Source organism: Pezoporus flaviventris, unplaced genomic scaffold, assembly GCF_033815535.1.
Source record: "Pezoporus flaviventris isolate CSIRO_AGI_PZ_B2104156 unplaced genomic scaffold, CSIRO_AGI_Pfla_v1 ptg000025l, whole genome shotgun sequence".
Classification (NCBI taxonomy): Eukaryota; Metazoa; Chordata; class Aves; order Psittaciformes; family Psittacidae; genus Pezoporus; species Pezoporus flaviventris.
Window position 1 is genome coordinate 13,099,177 of NW_026892573.1, and position 24,495 is coordinate 13,123,671.

General features: G+C 36.1%; 1 protein-coding gene across 1 annotated transcript in view; it reads right to left on the reverse strand.

Moving 5' to 3' along the window:
• PDS5B (PDS5 cohesin associated factor B) overlaps positions 1-24,495 on the reverse strand; it is a 109,770-nt gene that overhangs the window by 50,632 nt on the left and 34,643 nt on the right. Inside the window, exons 7-13 of the mRNA XM_061457535.1 lie at positions 18,185-18,265; positions 15,943-16,083; positions 7,659-7,774; positions 5,896-5,990; positions 3,546-3,691; positions 2,479-2,630; positions 926-1,039 (exon numbers count right to left, since the gene is read on the reverse strand). Of these exons, the coding sequence (XP_061313519.1) occupies positions 926-1,039; positions 2,479-2,630; positions 3,546-3,691; positions 5,896-5,990; positions 7,659-7,774; positions 15,943-16,083; positions 18,185-18,265 (845 nt within the window). The remainder of the gene's footprint in view (positions 1-925; positions 1,040-2,478; positions 2,631-3,545; positions 3,692-5,895; positions 5,991-7,658; positions 7,775-15,942; positions 16,084-18,184; positions 18,266-24,495) is intronic.

The window sequence follows — 24,495 nt, forward strand, 5'->3', positions numbered from 1 at the left end:
TTAAAATGAGTACTGCTGCACATGAAAACTGTAGAATTCTGAAGTTTGTTGACTGAAATAACAAGTACTGAAAGGAATCCATTCTGCATTTTTCTTCAGCTTATACTAAAATTTACTAGAACAGTAACTTTTTATTTTTAATATACTATTCTTAATTCTAATTTGTTACAGTTGTAGTATCTTTAGACAGGCAATATGAGAAATGTAGGCGATTCAAAAATCACTTTCTGTAGCATTTGAATGCTGTGAAGTTTTTTCAAGCCATTCTTTCACATACAAAGCTTTTTTTAGTCTCCCTGACTAGGAAAAAAAAAAAACAAAAAAAAAACCACCAAACCAAAACAAACTATATTTGATTTTCAAGTGACTAAGTACTAGTAAATGAAAAACAAATTTAAAATTACTAAATTCAAACTGTGAGCATTACAGCAGCAAAATTAGTCAACTTCATGCATATATACCCATTTTAAGATGAGGAAGGCACAATTTTAAATAAAATGCATGTCGAAGGAGGAAAACCAAACAACTTATTCCTTCCCACTCTAAAGTCATCCTTGTTGTTAATTAATTGAGAAGCTGCCAGATAAAATCTAGGGCTAGTCAATGCTACTACCTATGCTATCTCCTTTCAGACATAAAAGGACTAAAATGCATTCAAACTATTTATGCTTAAAAGATACCACACCTTGTTGGAAAACACCCTATTAGTCTGGGGTTTTGTTTGTGTTTTATTTTTGGGGTTTGGGTTGGTTTTTTTCGTTCACAATACCACCTGAAAAATAGATATTATTGCTATGTTCTGTTTTCTGATAGTTCATAAACTACTTTTGTCCACAGCTGTAGGCTACTTGTGACAATTTAGAACTAATTTACAATAATGTTTGCATTTAAAAATATTTTGCAAGTAGTTAAAAACAACACGTACTTCACAGCATTTGAATCCAATGTTGCATAAAGGTAATACAAACATTTCATTCGTTCATTGGTTTCCAAGTTGTGAGGGACCATATACTGAGCAAATATGCGTTCAACAAGTAACCTGAAAGACAGGATTAAGAAACTTAAACTGTAAAGGGAAAAAGCAGTTAGATTTGCAAAACATTCATTCAGAAGTTCTCAGACCTATCTAGAGGTCAATTGTTGCGTATAAAGATGAGGTTATTCAAAAACCTAAAGGTCAAGTTACTTAACTTCCAGTATAACTCAGCATAAGCCAAACAAAACTATAAAATTATATCTTCTGTAATGATACTGTTAGCAGTAGGACATTTCAGAGATGACATAATTGAAGTCAGATATATTATTCTAGACAGGAACAAAAGGATTTTAGAGAAGGTTGTCTCTGAATAATCATCCCAAAGAGATGTCATCAGTGAATTTCATTACGGGTCAGCACTGAGATAAATTCACAAATTGATGTAAATTAATGGGGCTGAAATAAAGAAATATCATGTTGACTGTATCATACATTATCATGAAGCCTAGAAGGAGAATTCAGATACTCATCAAAAGGAGATGACTTTCTTCTACCTCTCCCTAGCACCTTTCCCAAGGGATAAGTTTATCCCATTTCTTTTGCTTCTGCAATAAAAATGTAGGTACATTCACAAGGGAATTATAAATATTATGTTTAGGCTAACGGAGAGAAGAAAATTCTTATGCACAGCTGGAGCAACTGGTCAAACCCCTAACCCAGCTCCATTAAAAAGATCCTGAAGTTTAAGAAAATCGTGAGTAAGACTGGATCTACACACATTTCTTATTTTGAAGATGACAGATGACTTTTTGAGTCTACAAGTTTTTGAAAAGACTTGGATGGGTTTGCAATACCATTTGTATCTAATCACACTGTGAAGGTCAAAGGCTCATTTCCAGCGCCACCAAGACTGCCTTGATTAGTCAAGGGGGATTAGCTGCTCATACGCATCTATCTGTTTTTCAATACGAACAACTATAGACGAGGCTATAGCTGGTATGACAGAAGCACTGCTTTCACCACAAATCCAGGACAAAGCTCTAATTCATGGCTATTATAGTACAGAAAAACAAACCTTCTGCAAAGGGATATGCCTTAACTACATTTATTAGGCTTACCTTTAAATCATATAACAACATGCAAATCTAAAGCAAGATTGTTAAAGAGATTTCAATTACTGCATTTTAGCATAAAAATCAGCAAGCTACTTAAATACAAACAAAAATCTTCTTTACTCAAGCAGTGAAATACAGCTGTAAGTATTGAAATATCCTGACCTATCTCACCCTTTAGAATAACTTTAGCCTTTTAAGGTAAAAAAGAAGAAGAAAACAACACAAGACAACATTTGGCTGCAACCATGTAAGATTACACTACGCACTGGATCAAAACATGTATCACCAAGTCTCCTTCTTGCCAGCACTTAAGCACAAAGGAAAAACAAATCTGAAGAGTAACTTACACACTTATCAACAGAATCACCTAGCTCATGACTGACTTACCGGTCATCAATACTGTTTTGATAATATATATGCAGAAGTTTATCTTTGATCCATGATATTTGTTTTGCAGCTTCTTTTCCTGCTTCTGATTGTAATGAATACTTCTTGTATATCTGTGCAAGTCCCATCATAGCTTCCTTCCTCACTCTCCACTTGAGAAAAAGAAATAGTACCCAGTTTAGCAGCTCAAAGCTCAGACTGCAGAATTTCCTGGTAGGCAGTATTCTACACCAAAATAATCTCATTTACAAGTCATTAAACTGAGTTCTAAGTGCAACACTTTCTCAACAGGACATATATTGCATTAAATCTACTGTGCTAAACCTTTCAACATCGGTAATTACTGTGCAAGTATCTTGAATTCAGAATTGTTACAAATTCAAGCCAATGCCCTTTCTCACAGGCTACACTGAATCTTTGTGATTGTATTACCAGTGCAACAGCAGAAAGCATGCCAGCAATTGAAAAAAAACAGGCGATAATGTTAATTCTAAAGATTTGCACCAGCAGCTTTACCATAAGTAGCAAACCCTCAAAAAATTTTACCAAATAACCAAACATAGTTAAATTAAATTTCAAGACTACTCAAATTTGAAAGCCACTACACTGATTTGTCAGTCTCACAGTGATCCAATTAAAGGAAGGTAAACTAGTTAGCTCTGATGGGGGAACATTTTTCATTAGTAATTTACATTATATTTTGAAACCTGCTTGTGAAATTTGTTAAGAAATATGTTAGAATGTTTTATAAGGATTTCATTTTATTGGAATAAAAACCACAAACAACTAGAACTACACAACTGGAACAGTATTTTTGTGCTTTAGCCTATTTTTTTATAACATACTATCTTCAATAAAAATGCAGCACAATGAAAAATGTGGCATTTGAGTAACAGGCAAAAGATGCCTTATTAAATAGACTGCTTCAAAATTTTTTGCATAATACTGGTTTTAATTCATCATTTTCAAATTAGTTCAGCATTTTTTAGAAATCCTGTTTTTTAAAAAGCTGAATTACAGTCTAGAAATATAACACGCATCCATGATTAGGACTACTTATGTCTTACCCGCTTGTCCAGTGTTCGTTCTCTGACAAAATTAAGTAGATGATCATTGACAAGCAAAAGATCTTTTTTAGCAGCAGTAACTATAGAGACTATAACATCATGTCTTATGGCCTCTTCAGGGTCATGTGACCTTACTTTAAGATATTCTGGGGGGAAAAAAAGTAAGTAAGTACACAATTTTAGCTACTTTTCTTATGCTAGATAGCACCCAACTGACAGAAGCAGAAAACATGACTTTCTACTGGTTTGAGCACTGACAGTAAGAAACCAATACTTGTCTCTAAGAGAAATACCAGTAAAACCTTATATTAGAATATCAAATTTTTGTATTTCTGGCATCATAGAAATATGAGTTCTGGCATTACATTTTTACTTTAATTTTTATTATTTCTTACAATAATTAAGCTATGCCTACATTGTCGACTATAACAGCCAAACAGAATTGGATCTGTAAAGTAAAACAGACAGTGCTGAGAACTTGATAACCACACTGGATACATTTTGAAGTCTTTAGGCTAGAGACTACTCTTTTCCTGCATACTCCATCCCCTTTGGCTGGTGAAGCACATTAGCTGCACTCCTGACCACAACTTCTATACTATTCACAAGGAATCTAGCTCACATACTCCAGAAACACTTTACAGTATGAGCTGCGTAAGCACTGTAAACAGGGACAAATCAAGAGACATACTTAAAAAGCATGCTCTTTGACCAAGGTATAATGCTTACTTAGACATGTTTTAGCTTATTTATCTTAAAACTATTTTTCTAGAATATTTTGGTCCACTGCTACTTATTTTGTAGCATCAATAATCTCATACTATCCACATTTTAAGACTTCTGCTTAAGTTCAAGAATGTCAGCTATCGTCCTTTTAGAAAGCTGACAAATAAAATGGCAAAGTTCATTTATCTTTCTAGAAGTACCTATTTTAGGTTATAGAAGCACTATCAGGTAAGAAAACACATATAGAAGTTAAGATCACTGTACTCTGCATACATCAGTGAAACACTGAGTACATTAAGAAACACCGGAAATTCAAAGTTTACTCCGAATGCAATAACCAGAGGTTATTGTTCTCTTATTACTGCTCAATGACCAGTGAAAATTTTCAAGTCTTATCTGAAATACTGGCCATTAACATTTCTGGTAATCAGCACAAGTGTCAAGAGTGCACATCAAGAAATAAAGCTTTGCACTCACAGAGGTTATGAAATTTGAAATCCAAATACAACTTTTTTTTTTTTAAATTATGCGTTCCACAGGGGTACATAATAAATTAAAACCAAGTGAAGAACTAAGCCATTGCACAAAACAATTCTGGTCTGAAAGAGCAGTGAATTAGAGAACTTTTTCAACAATTTTTTCTTTGACAAGCACTGTGGGGAGAGAGAGGAGGGGCAAGCAAAATTACATTTCCCAGAGGATACCATTAGAGGGGGCACAAAGTCTTTCAGCAATGTACAAAAAAGAAAAGAAAAATCCTTGAAAATACAATTCTGATAATTAAAGAAGAAACATCTCTGCCATTTCCATTCTGGAAAGCCTAGAAATTTCTTTTAAGCTGGCTTAACAATACCAATAACTACAGGATGACTCTAGCCCGCCTGTGTTTCTGTTTTAACTTGACAAACATTCAGCAAGCAGGAGAGCAGTCCCATTCAATTAACAGCCTTGTAAATTCCCTGCTTATACCAACTAAACAAAGATATTACCTCCAAAAATTATAAGAAATAGGAGTTTATTGACTTCATATGCACTTTGAGGGGAAAAAAAACAAACCATACAATTTTCTTTAATTACACTTTTTCATGAAGACATCAGGAACAACAACTACTAAATGTTTTATCTACACCAGTTCCTTTCTACAGACGTCTTGAATTACAGGCTGTTTTTCACCTGAAGGAGAAGGAACCAATGGCTGTGATCACAGTTACCAGGACTGTTTGTCATGTTTTAAACCATCACTGCATAATATTTACACATGACTGCATAATATTTACATATTTACATGGCTTTGTGGAACTGAGATCTCCACTCTGCACCCTAATTAATAAATGCCATGACCATTAGGTTAGCCAGGCTGTCTTTGTCTGATCCCATAGTGTTTACTTTCAACAGCGGTTGTGAATGCAACTGCTCTGAGAGAGTGATCTCTTTGGTTAAGGCATTCTTTATCTATAACTCCCTCAGCCCAAGAGGCAGCACTAAGGCAGGGACTCTGTGACTTAGAACTTGAACCTCAATTACATCCTCCACTACATCTGACATTACTTAGGATTACAACTAACCTGCCTGACTTTTCCAGAAGACTTAAAATTCTATTTTAATGTTATAATAAATCTGGTACCTGTTAAGTCTTTTGCTAGATCAGGATGGTTCATAAGACAGTGACTTGCAAATTTCACACATTCAAGACGAATAGGTACATGGATATCATTAAACCTATTTAGAAACAAGACAATGCATTACAACAACAACAAAAATACCAATGCTTCTACCAGGGCAATTAGTTTATTTCCACACAATTTTACATACCTCCAAAAATATTTTTATGCTTCCCATGCAGTTATATTCTGTAAAACATCTCTGATTTCACAGTATTAAGTAGACTGTCTTTAGCTTAAGAAAAGATTTCTGTACTCATTTTTTATCTGTACTCATAATTCATGTTCCAAACATGAAGAGAAATATTCTCTCCTGGTACACATGAAAAATCCCCAGGCAGATAACAACTATTTATGACAAAGATGTCTGTCATTAAGTATTTTTTCAGTAATAATCTATATAATTGACCATGAACCATGTATCAGCAGCTAAAACTTTTATAAGCTTGTGATGTTTGTCTTCACTATAAACTGCATGACAGACATCAAACAGGCATCTAGCCTAGTAGAGATGGATCACTTCAACCTCTGTAGTACTTCCTTTTGAAAGAATGAATTAGGTTTGATGCTTGAAAGCCAGCATTTTCTCATATTTAATTTTGATGCAAGTCATTTTATAACAAAATGATTGATGTTAAGAGATTTTTGTAACTCTCATTTTGAAAAATTCAATGCATTTTCAACCTATCCTCAAAATGCTTGGGTTTAAACAAATTGAAAATTAGATTTTAGAACAATATTGCTGTTGAAATTCTTATTTATCAAATAAAGAGGTTTTAAGAAATAACTATTTTAGCAAAAAAGCAGTTAGGTTTTCGAACTTCACAGATTTTAAGAAATGTTCCTTTAATGACATGGCTATTCTAACTTAGTTAAAATCCCGGGGAAAAAGTAAACACATGTATGTGATTCATAACTAGTTGAAAACATGAATTAAGAACAACAGAGTCTTCACATTACTTCACATTATAATACAGTGAAGCATTTTCTTTTAGGCCCAGTTAGACCTGTGTTTTTTTTAATGACATGAAATGTTTTCAATAGTTAATCAAGTTTCTGTACTTTCAAAAGTAGCAGTTCTTTGAGGACTCTGGTTTTGATACAATTGAAGGCTAAATTATAAAATATTGCATTTGTAATAATATATAGAATTTATCCTCATTTACTCAAATCAAAAACATTTTCATCATCGTAGCCATATTTAAGTTTCTCCTCACTACCCAGCTGTATTTTCTGGCACAAACTAGCAGAATATTTCAAAATCAAGACTAAGTATGTTTGCAGCACAAATTCGAATACTACAAACCTCCTTAAAGGCACTCCTACCATTAAAAAATTGAAACCAGTATACGAATACTGTACATAAAAGCCTCAAAACCAGTTGCAGTATCACCTGATACTGCAAATGTCATTTGATGTTGTTTTAAAATTAATACATTATTGAACAGTTTCACTTCTGAAGAAATAAAATATTCCTTTTGCTTGACAATTGCAATAAAGATAACTGGGGAGGGAAAAAAGAGAACTAAAAAGGAATGACTTGTAATTGTTTCCTTTGCAGAATCACAGATGCAGATTTATGTAAAATAATCGCTTTAGCATTAGCTGTCAGATTTCAGATAAAGCAGCAGGAGGGAACTCACTTAGCTGTATCACTTTAAAAGTTTAATTATACTTCATTGAATGTTTTCTTCCTCCTAAGGAAGGGAATTAAACCAACACATACCTCCCCAGGTAGCACTGCCAAAGTGGTTTGTTTTGAGAAGCCAACTCTGAATCCTTTGCCCCAAACATTTTTGCTAGCAGCTTTACAACCTGCAGGCGTTCTTCATTGTCATTGCTCTAGAAATTGAACACATCTTTTTTAATTAAAAAGTAAAATTTTAAAACCAAACAATGCCAAAAAAACCCACAACCCTCCCCAAAACCCCAATAAAAAAGAGAAGCACACAACCAAAAGCCCCAAATCTGCCCACACAGATTAAAAAAAAAAAAACAAAAAACAACTCAAACCAACAAAAACTACAAAACAAAACAAAAAAAACACGTTTTGTACAGGTTTTACACCAATATACTTCTACACCTCTAGAAATATGAAAATACAGATTAATAGACTTTTCTTGTGTAGAAATATGTATGTCAAGACAAAAACCATTTGCTATTACTGGAAGAAGACAAAACAATAAGAGCAGCAGAAAATTAAAAACAATGTAGAGGAAAAAACCTAATGTGGACAAAGCCTGGTGAAAAAATACGAAAAATACACAGGTGCATACATCTTTTTAATGCTCATTTACAGATTAGTGATTCTGTCAAGAAATTTGATATGTTCCTGTACAAGCTTACACAAATTCAAGCGCAACACAAACCCGCAAAAGTAACACTACATTTGTCTGCATTCAGAAAACCAATTTATAGAGAAGATCAGAGGTGCACAGGATCTGGTCCTGTATTTAAGCCTGCATCTAAAAATACTGAGTTACAACAGATACCTCCCTTTCATATTTAAAATTAGCACTAACAGAAATAAAACAAGGCACTTCCCAGTATATTTTCATTATCACCGGTTTGCATTACACTTGGTTTGGCACAACACACAGCATTTGAAGCTTAATACATACTTCAGATATATGTGCTAATGCATGTGCAATTAGCATGGACTTGCTGCTCACCAATTTTTTTCTTTTGCTTATTAAAACGAAAGATAACTGGCTGCAACACTTCTTTGAAAAGCGAGTAGTTAAAATTAGTTTGTAATAACTAGATATTAATCACCTCATTATTTCAGTATTTTTCTAGTAATAAAGACAAGGACTGTTTAAAATATTGTTCTTTTCTACTATTTCTGACATTCTTATTAGTTCAACATCACCTTTTTATGTAAAAAAGAAATAACAGCACAATGTAGCTGACAGAGCTCTCTAATATGACATCACAGCCTTAAAGACCAACTATTCCTCCTATCTGGCTCAATACCATAAATGGGCTGAAGAGTTTGCCAGTATGTCCTTTTAGTTCAGCTCCCTAAAAACAGTAAAAGCATTTGCAAAATCTTTAAACAGAGCGAGACAAGTTAAGGATGAAGAAGCCTTGAACACTGACGTACTGCATTACAAAAGACTAATTCTTCCAAATACAAGTTTGTATTAACAGCACTAAAAGTAAATCCATTACTACTTGACTAATATTTCCAAATAAAATTCAGGTTGATGTTACTGAAAGCCATTTTGAACCTCCTTCTCTTAATCTGCAATAAATTATACTTCTTTTCCTTGATAAGTTTCAGCTTCTGTCCTTTATACTACAGAGACTTATTCTGTGCCCTCATGGTTAAGAATTTTCATTTTTTTTTTAAGCCTATATTAGTTTCCATTATTCACATCCCATCAACTCCTATTAAACCAACAAAATATTAAACACTAAGCATCTCTGAATTTCTCTAGGCAACCAATACAGATCCAGAGCAAGACACACCAGAAGGTGGGGAAAAAGGGGGGTGGAGGGGTCAGTAGCACACCAAACATTCAACTGTGATTTCACAGCCAGAAATAGAAGAAAAAAAAAAGATAAAAAGAGGTTACAAAAAAAACCAACAAACAAATCCCAACACAAAACAAATAAAACCCTACCAAAACCCATACCACATCCATAATGAACTGGCCATAGAAGAAGCTTTCACTTATTAGCCAACTATAAGACAACCTACCACATTTCTAGTCCTGCTTGTAAAAACAATGAATATTTATGACTATGGATGAAGAAAATTTGGAACTTTCTAAGTTTGTGCCCAAATGTTGGTCTCGTTGAAGCGTTCTTATACAGAACTCCTGAAGGTAACAAAAATCAACCTGTCCCTCTTATTAAATTAATACATCACTGCTGCAGCCTCTCAGTAATATTTTCAGTTTCCCATACATGCTCTCAACACACAGGCAGCTGCTCTTCTGCTTACACACTAGGGTCACTAATAGCAGCTAAAGTTGGTCAGATTGTTATCACTACCAAGTCCAAAAGCACAGGCACCACTGAGGATACAGGGGGGATTTGAGAGTAGAACTAATATCCAAAAGGAAAGGCAGTTCTACAATAATAGAAGTCAGCATTTTATTGATTTTATTCGTTACATTATATTGTCTTAGTCAGATGGTAAAGGTATAAAACCTGTTATGGCTATTTCCTAAATACTCTATTCATGAGCTTTCAATTCACCTAAACATAAAATGGTATTCACTCTCAGTAATACAAATTTCTTAAATTCAAATATGAAATTTGAATGAAAGAATACAAGTTTCCTTTACAAGCTGACCTACACAACAATACATCCTTACCTCTGTTCCCTCCTGCACCAGTAATGATTCTGTGTCAACACTAGGTCTCTAAACACATCACCTTAAGATGCCAATGTCAGACACAAATGACTGACCCTCACAGAAGAGGTTAAGCTAAATGAATTTCAGCGTACATTCTCCTGATAAGCCCCCAGATTCCTTTCCAAAATTCAGTTAAAAAATAATTACCAGTTAGAAGCAACCATGATTTGACACAGCTCTCCAAGAGCTGCAGTTTAACAATACTCCTTTTCTGCCACATGAGAACATAGGAGCTTTTCCTTTACAAAAATCTATAAAGGTGTGAGGGGTTGACCCCAGCCAAAAGTCAAACATCCACCCAGCCTCTCTCTCACTTCCTCTCCTGTGAAGAGAGTGGAATTAGAGAAAATAGAAGGCAGATTAAGATGTTCATGGATCAAGATAATAACAATTTAATAGGTAAAGGAAAAGCTGCATGTACAAGTAAAGCAAAGAGAGGAATTCATTCACTACACCCTATCAGTTCCTAGAAAGCAGGGTCTCAGAGTGTATAGTGCTTGCTTGGGAAGACAAACATTATGAGCACAAACATACCCCCCTTCCTCCACATTTTCCTGACCTTTTATTGGTGAGCACGTGTCACCTTTCAACCTCCTGCCCTCACTCAGCCTACTTGTGGCGGGGGAGAAAGCCTTTACCTATGGAAGCACTATTCAGCAACAGCCAAATCATTAGTGTGACAATAACTCCATTTTAGCCACAAATATGAAGTACAGTACCATACAGGATGTTACAAAGAAAATTAACTCCATCTCAGAGAGACCCAAAAGGATAACTAGTATGGCCTCTTTGTTTGTGACGGCAGCACACACCTGACTTCATTTCAATTCTGTCCAAACATACTAAAAAGATTCTTGCGATACACAGGACAGAAAAAGCACCTAAGGGAGTAAAGCACACAAAAGCTGCACATTTCAGAGAACACCAGTGCTGCCAGTAACCTTTCATTCTTCAGCCAAGCCAACACATACAATTCTCACAGCAGTTAAAATCACCAGGCATCCTGACCGAACTGCATGGTCACTGGTTGCACCTAATGGCAAGGTGCTTGAACACTAGGTGGCCACATTGTTTAGATACAAATCAGTAAATACGTGCAACAGCGTTACTGAGGTACCTATGCTCTCTCACAACTTCCATACTAAGTGTTTCTTAATCCCTCTATACATTGTCAAAAATTTGGTCACTGAGACGAAAATCCTTGTATGTTTCCTCAAACTCAAAAAGACAATCTTCCATAAGACCCTGATCCCATAAAGAAAAAACAAGAGGCTTACTGCCACAAATAGTGCAAGAGAAGTTCAGAAAGATGGAGAGCAAGAATCTGGATCCTGTCAGGTAATGAGTCACAGACGCACAAATGTTTGTTCATGTCCTCCAACTCCTATCAGCCCAACCAATTGGAAGGCTCTGAAGATTGCTCACCTCATTGTTGGGAGAAAAAACACCACTTCATCTTCAAAACATGCCACAAAGAGTTTAAAAGCAAAAAAAAAGTACAACATTATGTGGAAATTCTGGTTCACATACAGAACACAACTAGCAGAAAAGTTGGTGATGCCAGGAAGAATGATTTTAGAGCAACAGGATCACTATCAGAGAAATGCCCAGCACTTACACTGTGAGACAGAGTACCCTAAAGTCGGGATGAAATATGAGAACAATCCCTGAAAGAACAAGTCAAGAATACCAAGACCTTTCAGCATCCTCCAAGAACAGGGGAAGGTCCCCAACATCAGAACAATCAAGATCAAGAGCACCTTTTGGCTATTTCCCTCCCCTTCACTTTAACTAGAATTTATGCAAATGAGCATGGCAGCCCTTGCAGTCACGAAACAACATCCAACAGACTTGAGATTTCAGTCTGTTCTCAGACAGAAATTAATTAATCAACTAATTGATGTGAATGAGCATTTCACGTTGGGTAGAAAAAGCATCACCAGAAATGCTTCCCACAGTGTAAACAGACTCATCCCATTCAACAAACAGGATTCATCAGTAATCACATGGATTTATCAGTAATCACATGGCTCCAGGACCAAAACATGTGTCTCCTTGATGCATCTCAAGTAAAAAGGAAGATAGAAAAAAATGAACTAAATTATATTTTTCTTTAGGAGCTCAGTAACAGGAAGCAAAATATATATACCATTAGAACATACAGATATGAGTATCTCAAGGACAACCCTCCAAAGTCTTATCACATATTATTATCAAATCATTATCATTCTTCCAGGAATTCCTATCTTCTCTTGTTTGGCTAGAACCTTCCCACTTTGTTGCCAAATGACAACCCAAAAAAGTGAAGAAATCTTTCTCTGGTTGTTAGTAATGAAGTTCTGCAATATTTGCTTTCGGAAACCCCACATCACATCATTCTTCTCTTATGCAAAGGCTGAACTGTTATTTCCGAATTTATTTTGAAGTCCTGCGCCCTACTGAGCTGACCTTCACTGCTCTGTACGTGACAGGGCCAATAAAAAGAAGAAAATAATAGTTATTTAACATCTGTACAAGAGTAACCATTTGTCATTCTCCACTGGCAAAAAGACTTTTCAGACAATGTCAAAAGAATTTAAAAAGAACAGCTCTTGGATAAAAATGGCTCAAGCTACAGCAAACAAAAGAAAAATGCTTTAAGAAATTAATTTCTTTTAAATTAAATTTCATTGAAATGATCAGAAGTACTGAGTTCTGGCCCACAGAACTTGCCAAGTTTGACCTGGATATTGTTTTGTTTTTTTTAAAGCATCCACTTTAAATTGAGTCAGACCACTTGGAATCTTGCTTGGATATGTCTACTATGACTCTACTTCATCTGGCCAAATATATTTTTTTATTTACTGCTTTTGAAACCATTATAAGGAACATGCATGTTCCCAGAAAAAGAGAGCAATTACTCCATTTGTCTTTGAAAAGCATAGATCAAATATGTTCAAAGCATTCCAGATGAGATCATTTGGATACATCTTCACTCCTCAAAACTGACAACTCCACAGTTGAAACAGCCACAGCTTTCCTTTAACTTCATCTGCTTTAAGAGCAATACAAACCTCTTTAGCAGCAAAGCAGCAATATGAGATCCAGGAAATCAGTAACTGTCCCACTACCCCATAAGCTTTATTTGAGTATTTGCCCCAGAAAAGTATTTGACTTTTACAATCACACCTTTGTCTGATACAGCTCTTGGATATAATCTCACAGAGGGCTACAAAAATGAACAGGGGGCTGGAACACCTCTCCTATGAAGAGAGGCTGAGACCTGGGGTTTTTCACCCTGGAGAAGAGAAGACACAAAGGAGACCTTAGAGCAGCCTTCCAATACCTAAAGGAAGCCTGCAAGAAAGCTGGAGAGGGGCTTTTTACAAGGGCATGTAGTGACAGGACAAGGGGAATGGCTTTAAACTGGAAGAGCGTAGACTGAAGTTAGATATCAGTAAAAAAATCATTGAGGGTGGTGAGGCACTGGCAAGGTTGCCCCGAGAAGCTGTGGTTGCCCCATCCCTAGAAGTGTAAGCCCATGTTGGACATGGCTTTGAGCAACCTGATCTAGTGGAAGGTGTCCCTGCCCATGCAGGGGGGTTGGAACTAGATGATAGATAAAGGTCTCTTCCACCTCAAATCATTCTATGATTCTATGAAAAGCTATGTACCAAACCCAGAAAAGCCAAAATCATCTAGTCAAGCTCTGAATGATACACAGAGCTCAATAAAGTTCATGGTTATTGTATCATTAACTGACCTTTATTCAAAAAAAAAAAAACCACCTACTCTCTCAGACCACTATTTCACTTGGACTGCCTAGTGTCTTTTTCTCCCTTACCAGGCAACTGATCCAAGGCTTCACCAAAGCTAACAGGGATATTGCTGTCCAGGTTCTTTTCATTCAGAGCAGCAAAACATTAGTTGCCTCCTACCATAAGCACTCTCAGTTTCACTGAATTCACACTCTCTTCTTAACATGCTAACATGCAATTAAAAATGCTTGACACTAGCTGCTGCTGTTTAGAATAAAGCCATGACTATTACTGGAGTGGAAAGTATTTGATCATCGCTGGCAGGTCTGCATAAAGAATGAATTTGCGTTGATTTCAGAATAAACATAGGCTGACCATATTTCATTAGTATTTCAGAACATTCATCTTCAAGATACTATTTTTAACCATAGAAGGATCTTACAGACCTCTCAACTCATTCAGAACCATAACATAGTTTAGGTTGGAAGGGAGGACCTTAAAGATCACCTAGTTTCAACCCCCCTACCACAGGCAGGGACACATTTCACTAGACCACTTGCTCAAAGCCCCATCCAACACCTGGCCTTTATCACTTGAAAGGATGGGGCATCCACAGCTTCCCTGAGCAGCCTGTTCTAGTATTTCAAGATTTAAACTAGGATTATCCTATTCCAAATGGAGGCGTTATTTTTTCCCCTGTAAAAGATAGGTCAAACTACATTTGACGGACAAAACAGACATATATTATTTGTCTTACAACTTAAGGCATCAAAAACACACACCTGAAGCAACAAAATAATTCAAACAGAAGCCACACCACAGTCTTAGAATAGCTACAAACTGTACCCTGTTCAACAAGACATCAACCAAAGGTGAGAAAGAGCAATAAGAATGTAACTATAAAGACATACATGTCTATTGGAAACATTGTTTAACTGGATCTTACAATCCCCAAACCTGAACCCTTACCCTGAGGGCTCAAGACCTCAAGGAGAAAACTAAACTAAGGATCAAGGAGCAAAAGCAACACATACTCAAAGAGTATACTAAACAAGAGAGCAAAAATGGAGAAAGAAAGAAAAAAAAAAAGGTGTGGTCAATTAAACAGTACAAAGAAAACATGGAAACGCTTAGCGCTGAAATCACCCCGTGGAAGGAAGAGACCAGTTGTTGAAAGAGAAAAGGCTGACAGCATCGGGCTACTAAATTTTCTGATTCCACTGGTAAAATAGGATACAAAATGTTTGAAAGAGTGGAATGCAAGAGTTAATGAAAGAGGAGGAAGACAATTCAAGAACCTGCAGTTTTTAAATGGACATAAAGATGGAAAGGTTACTTCAATTATGATGGGGGGGGAACAAAGGATGTGGCAGCAGTTAAGATTAAATCTTTTGAATAACAACAGCTTTGGCTACAGAAGTACTGTTTTTATTGGAGTGAGAATGATAATTGTTCACCATCTGTAAGAACAGAAATTAAAGGCTGCAAAGGTCTACTTTTAAGAATCAGACAAAAAGCAGTAAACTGAATCCTTCTTTTGGAAATATGAATGAAAGGATAAAACCATTAATACACAACCAGATTCTCAAGTCATCAAAAAAATCAAATTACTGCTTGAAAGAAGCAAGGCAAAAAAAAATAAAAAGACCCACGCCAACCAGAACCCAAACATATGCATACATGCACTGTAGGTTCATACATCTGAAGTTAAATTACTCTTTTTGAGTGTTTTTATGAGTTTTCCTTTAAACAGTGAAAAGATATGTTTTAAATATTAGTATTCATTTTATATATTAAATAATTTGATGAACTTTCCAATAAATAAATAAAATAAATATATAAGAATCATTAACAGTCAAAGCACACACATTTCAAATATACAGGAAGGACAAGAAGTGTTTACCTTAAGTTTGAATTCAAGCTGGGGTAAAACCGAGAGCAGGAGGTGACTGTCAATATTGTACAATTCCAGAATTAAGTCGAATACGTGCTCTGACAGGTCACTAATGGATGTTTTACCAAGCATGAGGACTTGATTGAAGAACTGGAAAATAAAACAGGGTATATACATCACTAACAAAGTGATCTAAATCCTATGCTTGCCTACGTATAAATTCACCATGCACAGACCAGGATTCTGTAACAGAAATCTTAAGATATTGTTGTTTTGTATTCAGTATTACATGTTATGTAAAGTACATTAAAAAGTACATTTGTTAAAAGGCTTCATTTACCAGAGCAGGCCTACAATAATTTAAGGAACACAATTTTAGAGGAGTTCCAGTGCATCGTGTCTTTTTATAATGTGACTATATTTAGAGTTATTTCACTACTGAGAACAATCGCTTTAAAAGTACTGTAGCATTTAGTCAAAACAGGGCTGAAACAACTGGCTAATTACTACATTACACAGCTGACAGGTTAAGGAGCTGTAAGTAAAAGCACAGGAATTAATAAGTGGCTGTTCCAAAATTTATATTTACAAGCAGCATAATGCAGCTGTAAAGCCATTATTCTTTCATGGTAAACTTGACAGGTATGAGAGAAACTTTATACTTCTCATTAAAGAAAATATTTTCTAAAATCAAATATTAATTCCACACTCATTTCAACTATATCCTCTCATAATAGATGGGTAAGAAGCAACTAAGGAGGAACTTACTACTTCTTACTCATAATGGGGAGGACATAATTTGGAAAGTTTTTCTTCTCTTTGGGTTAAGACAAAACACAAGCGTGGCTAAACAAATGAAACTATTTCCACCTGCCACAAAGGCAACAGAACACACTTAAATGGCACTTCAGTTTCCAAACCCCAAACTTGGTACAGATGAACATCATGACTCTTTGTATCTGACAAGGTTAATCATATCAGTAAAGAAACTAAAAACATGAAAGCTACCACTTTTTAAGGTTTTAAAGTGAACCTCAACAAGTGATAGAAAAAAAAAGTCAACAGTTTCTAGCAATAATTACTAGAAATAACATGTGCATTTCATTAGAAATTAGAGTCCACACTGTCTTCTGTATACAGTGTTGCCTGGAATACATATATTCCTGGTTAAGAAACTAATTCTTACTGTGCCTTTAATATACTTTAAGAAAGCAAGCAACTTTCAAAACAAAGACACCAGACAGCATAATATTTCCCACTTGTGGAAAACGAAGAACAGAAGACTGCATGTACATATTTTCCATAGAGGAATTCTTAGTGTACAGACTTCTTTAAAACCCACAAAACGTCACCCAGTCTGTAATCTAATCTTACAGCTGAAGAACATTTTAAACACATTCCCATGTAGCAACACCTTCCCAAACGGCAGGTTTAACTAACAGGTTTGAAGAGTTTTCACAGATTTTTTTTTAAGTCTTAGAAGGTACCCACTTTGCAAGTACAAGTGTTAGAAGTCTGAAAGCAGTAAAATGCATTGAAAATTTTCTATTGTTTTCAAGCTCCTGAGGTTTTGGATAACTGCCATGAGACCTGCTAAATCTTTAACTACTTCTAAAACTCTTAATTACTTCTAAAAAAAAAGTATATTTTTTTTTTCTACTGTGCAACTTCAGTTAGAACATACTCCTGTCTGATCTTTCCACCTGTCTGATCTTTACTTCCTCTCATCCCTCTCCTTTTGTGATGTCTATGACATCTAGTCTCAACTTGGCTACAATCCTCAGTCCACTTGCTGGTTTTCTTCCTCAATATCTTTTCTTAGATTCTGTTTCCTCTTCTTTTCCTGTGACAACAGCATTAAATTTCTGCTCTATCTTCACTTCTCTTAGCTTCTAAAATAGTCTCATCTCATTCGAAAAATAATTTTGCCATAGAAACAATGTGTTTATGTATTTTTTTTTCAGAACAATACACCATTGGTCTTCCATTCACATTAAGGACTGAAGTGCAAGGTCTCCCAAGGCAGCAGAAAGTAAACTAACCACTGCATTTCAGAAATCAAAATTAATACAGGCTTAGTAGTTTCAATATCATGAAGAATTAATCTCAAAGAGATAGGTTACAGTGCTTCATTAATACAACAATTCTCTCAAAGAGCAGCCCTATTTGACTATATGCAATTCATTCACTTTATATTACAGCTCAGTTAAAACTGTATTGATTTCCATGTTTGTTTGCAGTTTTCACTTACATTAGTAATGTATGGTTCAATTGCTTGTGCTGTCCTCTTTAGTAAAGCCTTTGCCAAATCGTAGGCTTGCTTATTTAAATTCTGGAGGGGAAAGGGAAAAAAAGCAAAAGAAGTTTTAAGCACATACATTAATCCTAAAAAGAAACACAAGAATTTAAAGCTAATGTGTACTGGTAAGTCCATTAAAGGAATCGCTCTTTTTATACTTTCAATAGTAAAGATAATACAGTAAAAAAAGCCTACTCCAAACAAAGCTTTGTAACCTCCACTAATATTACTCAGAAAATTCTTTCCAGGCAAACTGGGGCTTACTTTTAATTCTCTGTTATTTATCTAAGCCTGAAACTCAGTGAAGTCAGGTCCTACATTTTACTGTTCCTCCTTATCAACATCCCCGAAAAACACGAAAGCAATATAAAGCAACACCGAGGCATTTACAGGCACCACAAAAGCAAGACTCTGAACAGGACTGTGGTAGAAAATATGATTTTGTCCTTGCACCAAGCAGCCACCTCTGAACCACCATCACAGCTTCTCCATGGTATCTTGCAAAGATACTCAGGCTCTTTGACTGAGATAGCAAAGAAAAAGAAATACCCAGAATTTTAGTTCATGAGCAGAAAAGAAAATACAAACCAACAAAACTAACAAACCGAAATAAAAACCCACACCACTTTCCCAGCATTCGCTCCATTCCTATCCCTCCATTTGTCTATTTGGGTTATCGCTCTATCATTGTTTCCTTCCTTTCCCTGCACACATTCTCCATGCTTCAGTTGCTACATCCATTTTATTATGTCTAATCAATTATTTTTCAAAAATTCAGAAGAAAATGCAACTCGACCCTTGTGACACTCACTGCAGACTTGATTAACACATAGAAGAATGAAAGGAAAGTCTTCAATATAAAAAATACATATAGTCTTTTAATAGCTAAACATCTCTTTAAAAATATAGTTCTCCCAATTTTATTAGTCTTTGCAATTTAAAAAACTCAGCATATTCCATTTACAAGACAACAGTTCGGGCAGTTTGTAATTGTTTTTAAAACATCTCATACATAAAAGAAAACTTCCCTTCAGCATAATGAAAAACAAACACAAGATACATTGGACACCCAGGGTACTTCTTTTTCTGTGTATTCTTGGTTCTTTGTATCTATCCGAATGGAAAAGATGAGATTTGCAGACAGATGGAAAGTATTGTCTGCAATTTCAAAAACTGTACAGGAACTATAGGCTTCTCAATAGCAGTAGGAGCAGATTAACATTTTCTGTTAACATAAAACAGAAGCCTTTGACTTGCTTACTGACAGAACAAAGTCAGGTGACTGAAGTCAAAAGACTACAAATATTCACACCTGAAGTACCTATTTTACCCAGAGCTACTACAGAAGGGGAATAAATTCCAATTCTAGAAAGATACTCAAATGCTCACATTAAAAAAATTAACATCCTGCAATTTCCTCTTCCCTTTATCTAATCAAGATGCAAGGGTCAACATTGGCAGCCTTTTTACAAATTTGTACAGCTGTTCCATGTCCCAGAAAAGACTGCAGAATTTGTTTTCTGTTATTTAGCTAGAACTGTGACCATTCAGGAAATAAAAAGGCACAAAAATCCCTAACAAGGAATGTATGCCACTTGCAATTCTTGCTCTGATCCCTCTTGACTCCCACAGCTCACCTCCACTAAAATAAAGAAAATAATTTTTACCCGGGTAAAAGTGAGCTCTAGATCATGAGGAAGATCTGATTTAAGTATAAAACAAGTCCAAACAGCAGACCTAGCACAGCAGAGATCCAACAGGCAGATCTGTTTTGATTCTCATTAATTACAGTTTCAGCTTGTATCTCTCATACACTTCATTTGAAAACTCTGTTTCCCAAGGTAAATGCCAGAAGTATCCATTTGCAACCCAGAGTAACATATTAACATTACACTTCCTTCCATCTAAAGAAGCTGCAAAGGTAAAAAATACACCCTTGATCACAGCCTGCTAGGGCAAGTTAGCTTTTTTCATGCCTTATGTATTTCATTTAATTGTGCCAATAGCCAAAGCCCTCAAATGTCCAGAGCCCGAACTTTCTGAAAATAACAATACCAAAGTAATCTTAAAAGTATACAAGAAAGTTTTCTTCTCCCTTTTCCCGTTTCAGGACAAAAGCAGAAACAAGAAAAATTGCCACTGCCTTACTCAAAATTAAGCCAGGAGCAACCCAGACCATTATCAAATAGGTTCAAAGATCTTGTACAAAACATCAAACCTATCTTTCTGACTAATTTAATAGCCACAACTTAAAACTTTGCCTTAAGCAGAAATTTTATAAACAAATTTAACAAATTTCTTCCCGTGTTTATCTCAACTCTTCTACCATTATCTTCTCTTCAATCTTTCTATACATGTAGAAGAAAAAAAAAAAAATTATTTCAAGATCTTCTAATGCTTTAAGAAAGCCCTCATGATGGGGACAATAACCTTAATCAGGATGCCTCTAAGAGCCCACAAGCACCCAGCAGGGATAAGCTTTTAAGAGTCCTGAATTGGGTAGAAACCGAGCCATCAGCTGGCAACACCGTTTAAAGTAATCATTAGTAATTACTGCATTTTGAAGGTAAAAGCAGAAATAAGTACCAATTGATAAGGACAAATCAAAGAACCACCCATGAAATGGCAGAACTCAAATCTTCTGCAAGAATGTTAATAAACAGGAGAGAACACTACTAACATTAATTTTTATGCTTAGAAGGCCTCCAGAAATAATATTTGAAGACAGACCATCTTTGTCAACCCTCAATTCTCTCCTTTGTCTCAATTCGTACGACAATTTTTGTGTATACATTGTTAGCATTTAAAGCTTTTTACACTTCTGTAAAACATTAAGTTTTGCCAACTCATTTTTCATACCTGTTCTTCTCAAAAATGACTGGCAAACTGCTACTGCAGAGACAAGAAGCAGTGGCAGCCTCTCTGAAAGCATGGCACAGATATTTTCATGTTATCTATAGACAGTGTTCTCCAGGACAGCTTGCCAGAGAGCCAAGTCAGTTGTACTAATACAGTGGGGTTAGCCATGGTGGAAATGCATACCCACTGATTCTTTTCAGTTACTTTTCTCTAGTTGCCTCTCAATGTCCAATTTAACACAACTCAAAGAAACTGAGTGAAATAATTTGTACTCAGCCTTTTAAAATAAATAAATGAAAAGGTAACAGAAAACAAAAGTATGTCTCTTATTTTTTCCTTCAGAACGGATAGCTTGCTAGCATCAAGCCAGTCCTTAAATTCACAGATTTAGTAGTAAAATAAAACATTGAGTCTGTATCTAGAACAAATTCTCTTTAAGGAAAAAACAAACAAACCCCAAAACAACCAACAGAACAACATACATTTAACATATTATTTTCTTGGCATTTGAAAAGGTTTTTCAATTTTTTTTCTTTTTAGCAATGGCAAAGCACCAGGATTTGTACCCAGGAGGATTTGACAAAATAGTTCTAACAGATTCTCTAGTTCTACTGGGGGAGGGAAATCAGCTTCTAAGGATGGCTGATAAAGGAAAAGCTCAGCTGAAGTGTTGCCAAGAGAGATAGCACTAATTATTAAGTAAGTTCCTGGTAGAGACAGTTGGAATTCAATTGTCAATATCACTTTTTTGAAGAGATAAGCATGCAAAGCATGTGGGACACACTACGTGGGATTCCTCGGTATACTCCTGAGGCTGAAAATGGAATACTCTGGGAAACACTCAAGGAAATAAAGTACACTTTGCCTTTTAACTCACTGCACAAACAAAATTGTTTACAGGTGCTACCATAAAGGTTTAATAATCTAAAAAGAATTAAAAGTGAAAGGAAAGCTATTAATTTCTCTTGCCTTTTCATATTCATTACCTCTCCTTTGCTTCTGGTCTTTTCTGGGGTTAGTTCACTAGATATTTATTTCATTCCCTGTTAATATAATCCTATCAAATGAATTTTAGTAGAATTCATAAGAAAAGACAAACCACAAAAGGGAAAAAAGTAATTGAACATCACAAAAATTAACCAGTCAACTTAATTATTTTACTGATTTATCTGATACCTGCAGTACTACTCAAACAAGCCTGTGCATACTCTACTGTACCTGCATTATTAGCATCAGTCACCTTCATTCAGGTTTACATCAATATGGCTTTTATTCGGGACAAGTGAGATGCATGACAAATTGGCATGGTAGACAGAAGTTTGATGGTACATCACGTCCCCAGTATATGCTCTTTTTGCCTGAGTCATTGCAGCTGTTCTGATAACACCATTGCTTGTCAGACTTACTACTCAGGACTACTCAGTGACCACATGCAGCATCCCTCTTCAGAAAAATATTGATCTTGGTTTTAAGAGATAACAACTTTGAATTAACCTTCTCTAAATTGCTCAACTAGTTACTACAACTCTTAAATAATATTAATATAATTTGTGCATCAATCTAATGATGAATTTCAGCTATCAGACTTCAGCATCCAGGATCTAAAACTAGAGAAGCTGTTTGAACCTTCTGTTCCCAATACACACTTATAGACTGCCCCCTGATAAACTGTAGAGATTAAACTCCTCAAGTTTTCCACCCAGTGTTAGCCAATACAGCTCATTATATAACAAAAATTATACTAGCTCTATCACTACTCTCTAGAATATAGTCATTCAATTCACAAAGGCACTCCACATTCCTTCAGACACACAGCCTTCATTCAGGCTGCATCAGAAATACACCGCTTCCCCATGTCACTTGCTACAAAGAAAGCTGTCCTTTCTACAGCAATCTCTCAATCTGATCATTTTCAAATCTTAGCTAGTAACAGATCTACACTTCTTCTACACCATCAAATGTATTCTTTTGGTCCCTGGCTAGATAAGGATTCCCTAGTCACCATTACAACAGCTCCTGTCATTATGCCATTTTTGTTGAGCAAGGTTAATTTTAGAATTTCCCTCACCTGTACAGCTTAACAGTTACGTCAGTTAAGACACGGTTCTGCTTTATGGTGGACCTTATCCTTAACCGCCTTGTAGTTTAGTGCTCAGTGGACATGAGTGCAAAAATTCTCACTCTGAATTCATTACGCTTTTCCAACATGATATCAGTAGCCACAAAAAGTGGTTAGATGACTATGTAAACTCTGAAATTTTAAATAAACACTATGATATTGAGATGAAACAAAACTATCAGAAGCTCCTATTAGTATGAAAATAGTTAAAAAAATAAAACAAAGGTAAAAGTATGCAGAATATCGCCTGAAGTAACTATTTCAGTTAGAAAGTAAGCGATAAGCTAGCACCCTTTGTCGCTGACATGGACAGTGGGATTGAGTGCGCCCTCAGCAAGTTTGCTGATGACACCAAGCTGTGTGGTTCAGTTGATACCCTGGAGGGAAGAAATGCCATGCAGAGAGACCTTGACATGCTTGTGAGGTGGACTGATGACAACCTCATGAAGTTTAACCATGCCAAGTGCAAGGTCCTACACCTGGGTCGGAGAAATCCCAGGCACAGCTACAGGCTGGGCAGAGAAGAGATTCAGAGCAGCCCTGCAGAGAAGGACTTGGGGTGTTGGTCGATGAGAAAATGAACATGAGATGGCTTCAGTGTGTGCTTGCAGCCCAGAAAGCCAACCATATCCTGGGCTGCATCAAAAGGAGCATGACCAGCAGGTCGAAGGAGGTGATCCTGCCCCTCTACTCTGCTCTCGTGAGACCTCACCTGGAGTATTGTGTGCAGTTCTGGTGTCCTCAACATAAAAAGGACATGGAAGTGTTGGAACAAGTCCAGAGGAGGGTCACAAGGATGATCAGGGGACTGGAGCAGCTCCCCTATGAAGACAGGCTGAGAAAGTTGGGGCTAGTCAGCCTGGAGAAGAGAAGGCTGCTTGTAGACCTCATAGCAGCCTTCTAGTATCTGAAGGGGGCCTATAGGAATGCTGGGGAGGGACTCTTTGTTAAGGACTGTAGTGACAGGACAAGGAGTAACGGGTTAAAACTTAAGCAGGGGAAGTTTAGACTGGATATAAGGAAGAAGTTCTTTACTGTGAGGGTGCTGAGGCACTGGAATGGGTAGCCCAGGGAGGTTGTGAATGTTCCATCCCTGGTGTTCAAGGACAGGTTGGACAGAGCCTTAGGTGGCATGGTTTACTGGGAGGTGTTCCTGCCCATGGCAGGGGGTTGGAGCTAGATGATCTTAAGGTCCTTTCCAACCCTAACTATTCTATGATTCTATGATCCTTAGAGTCACAGAGCCAGTCTGAATAGGAGAAGAAAATGCAGAATCCCAAACACC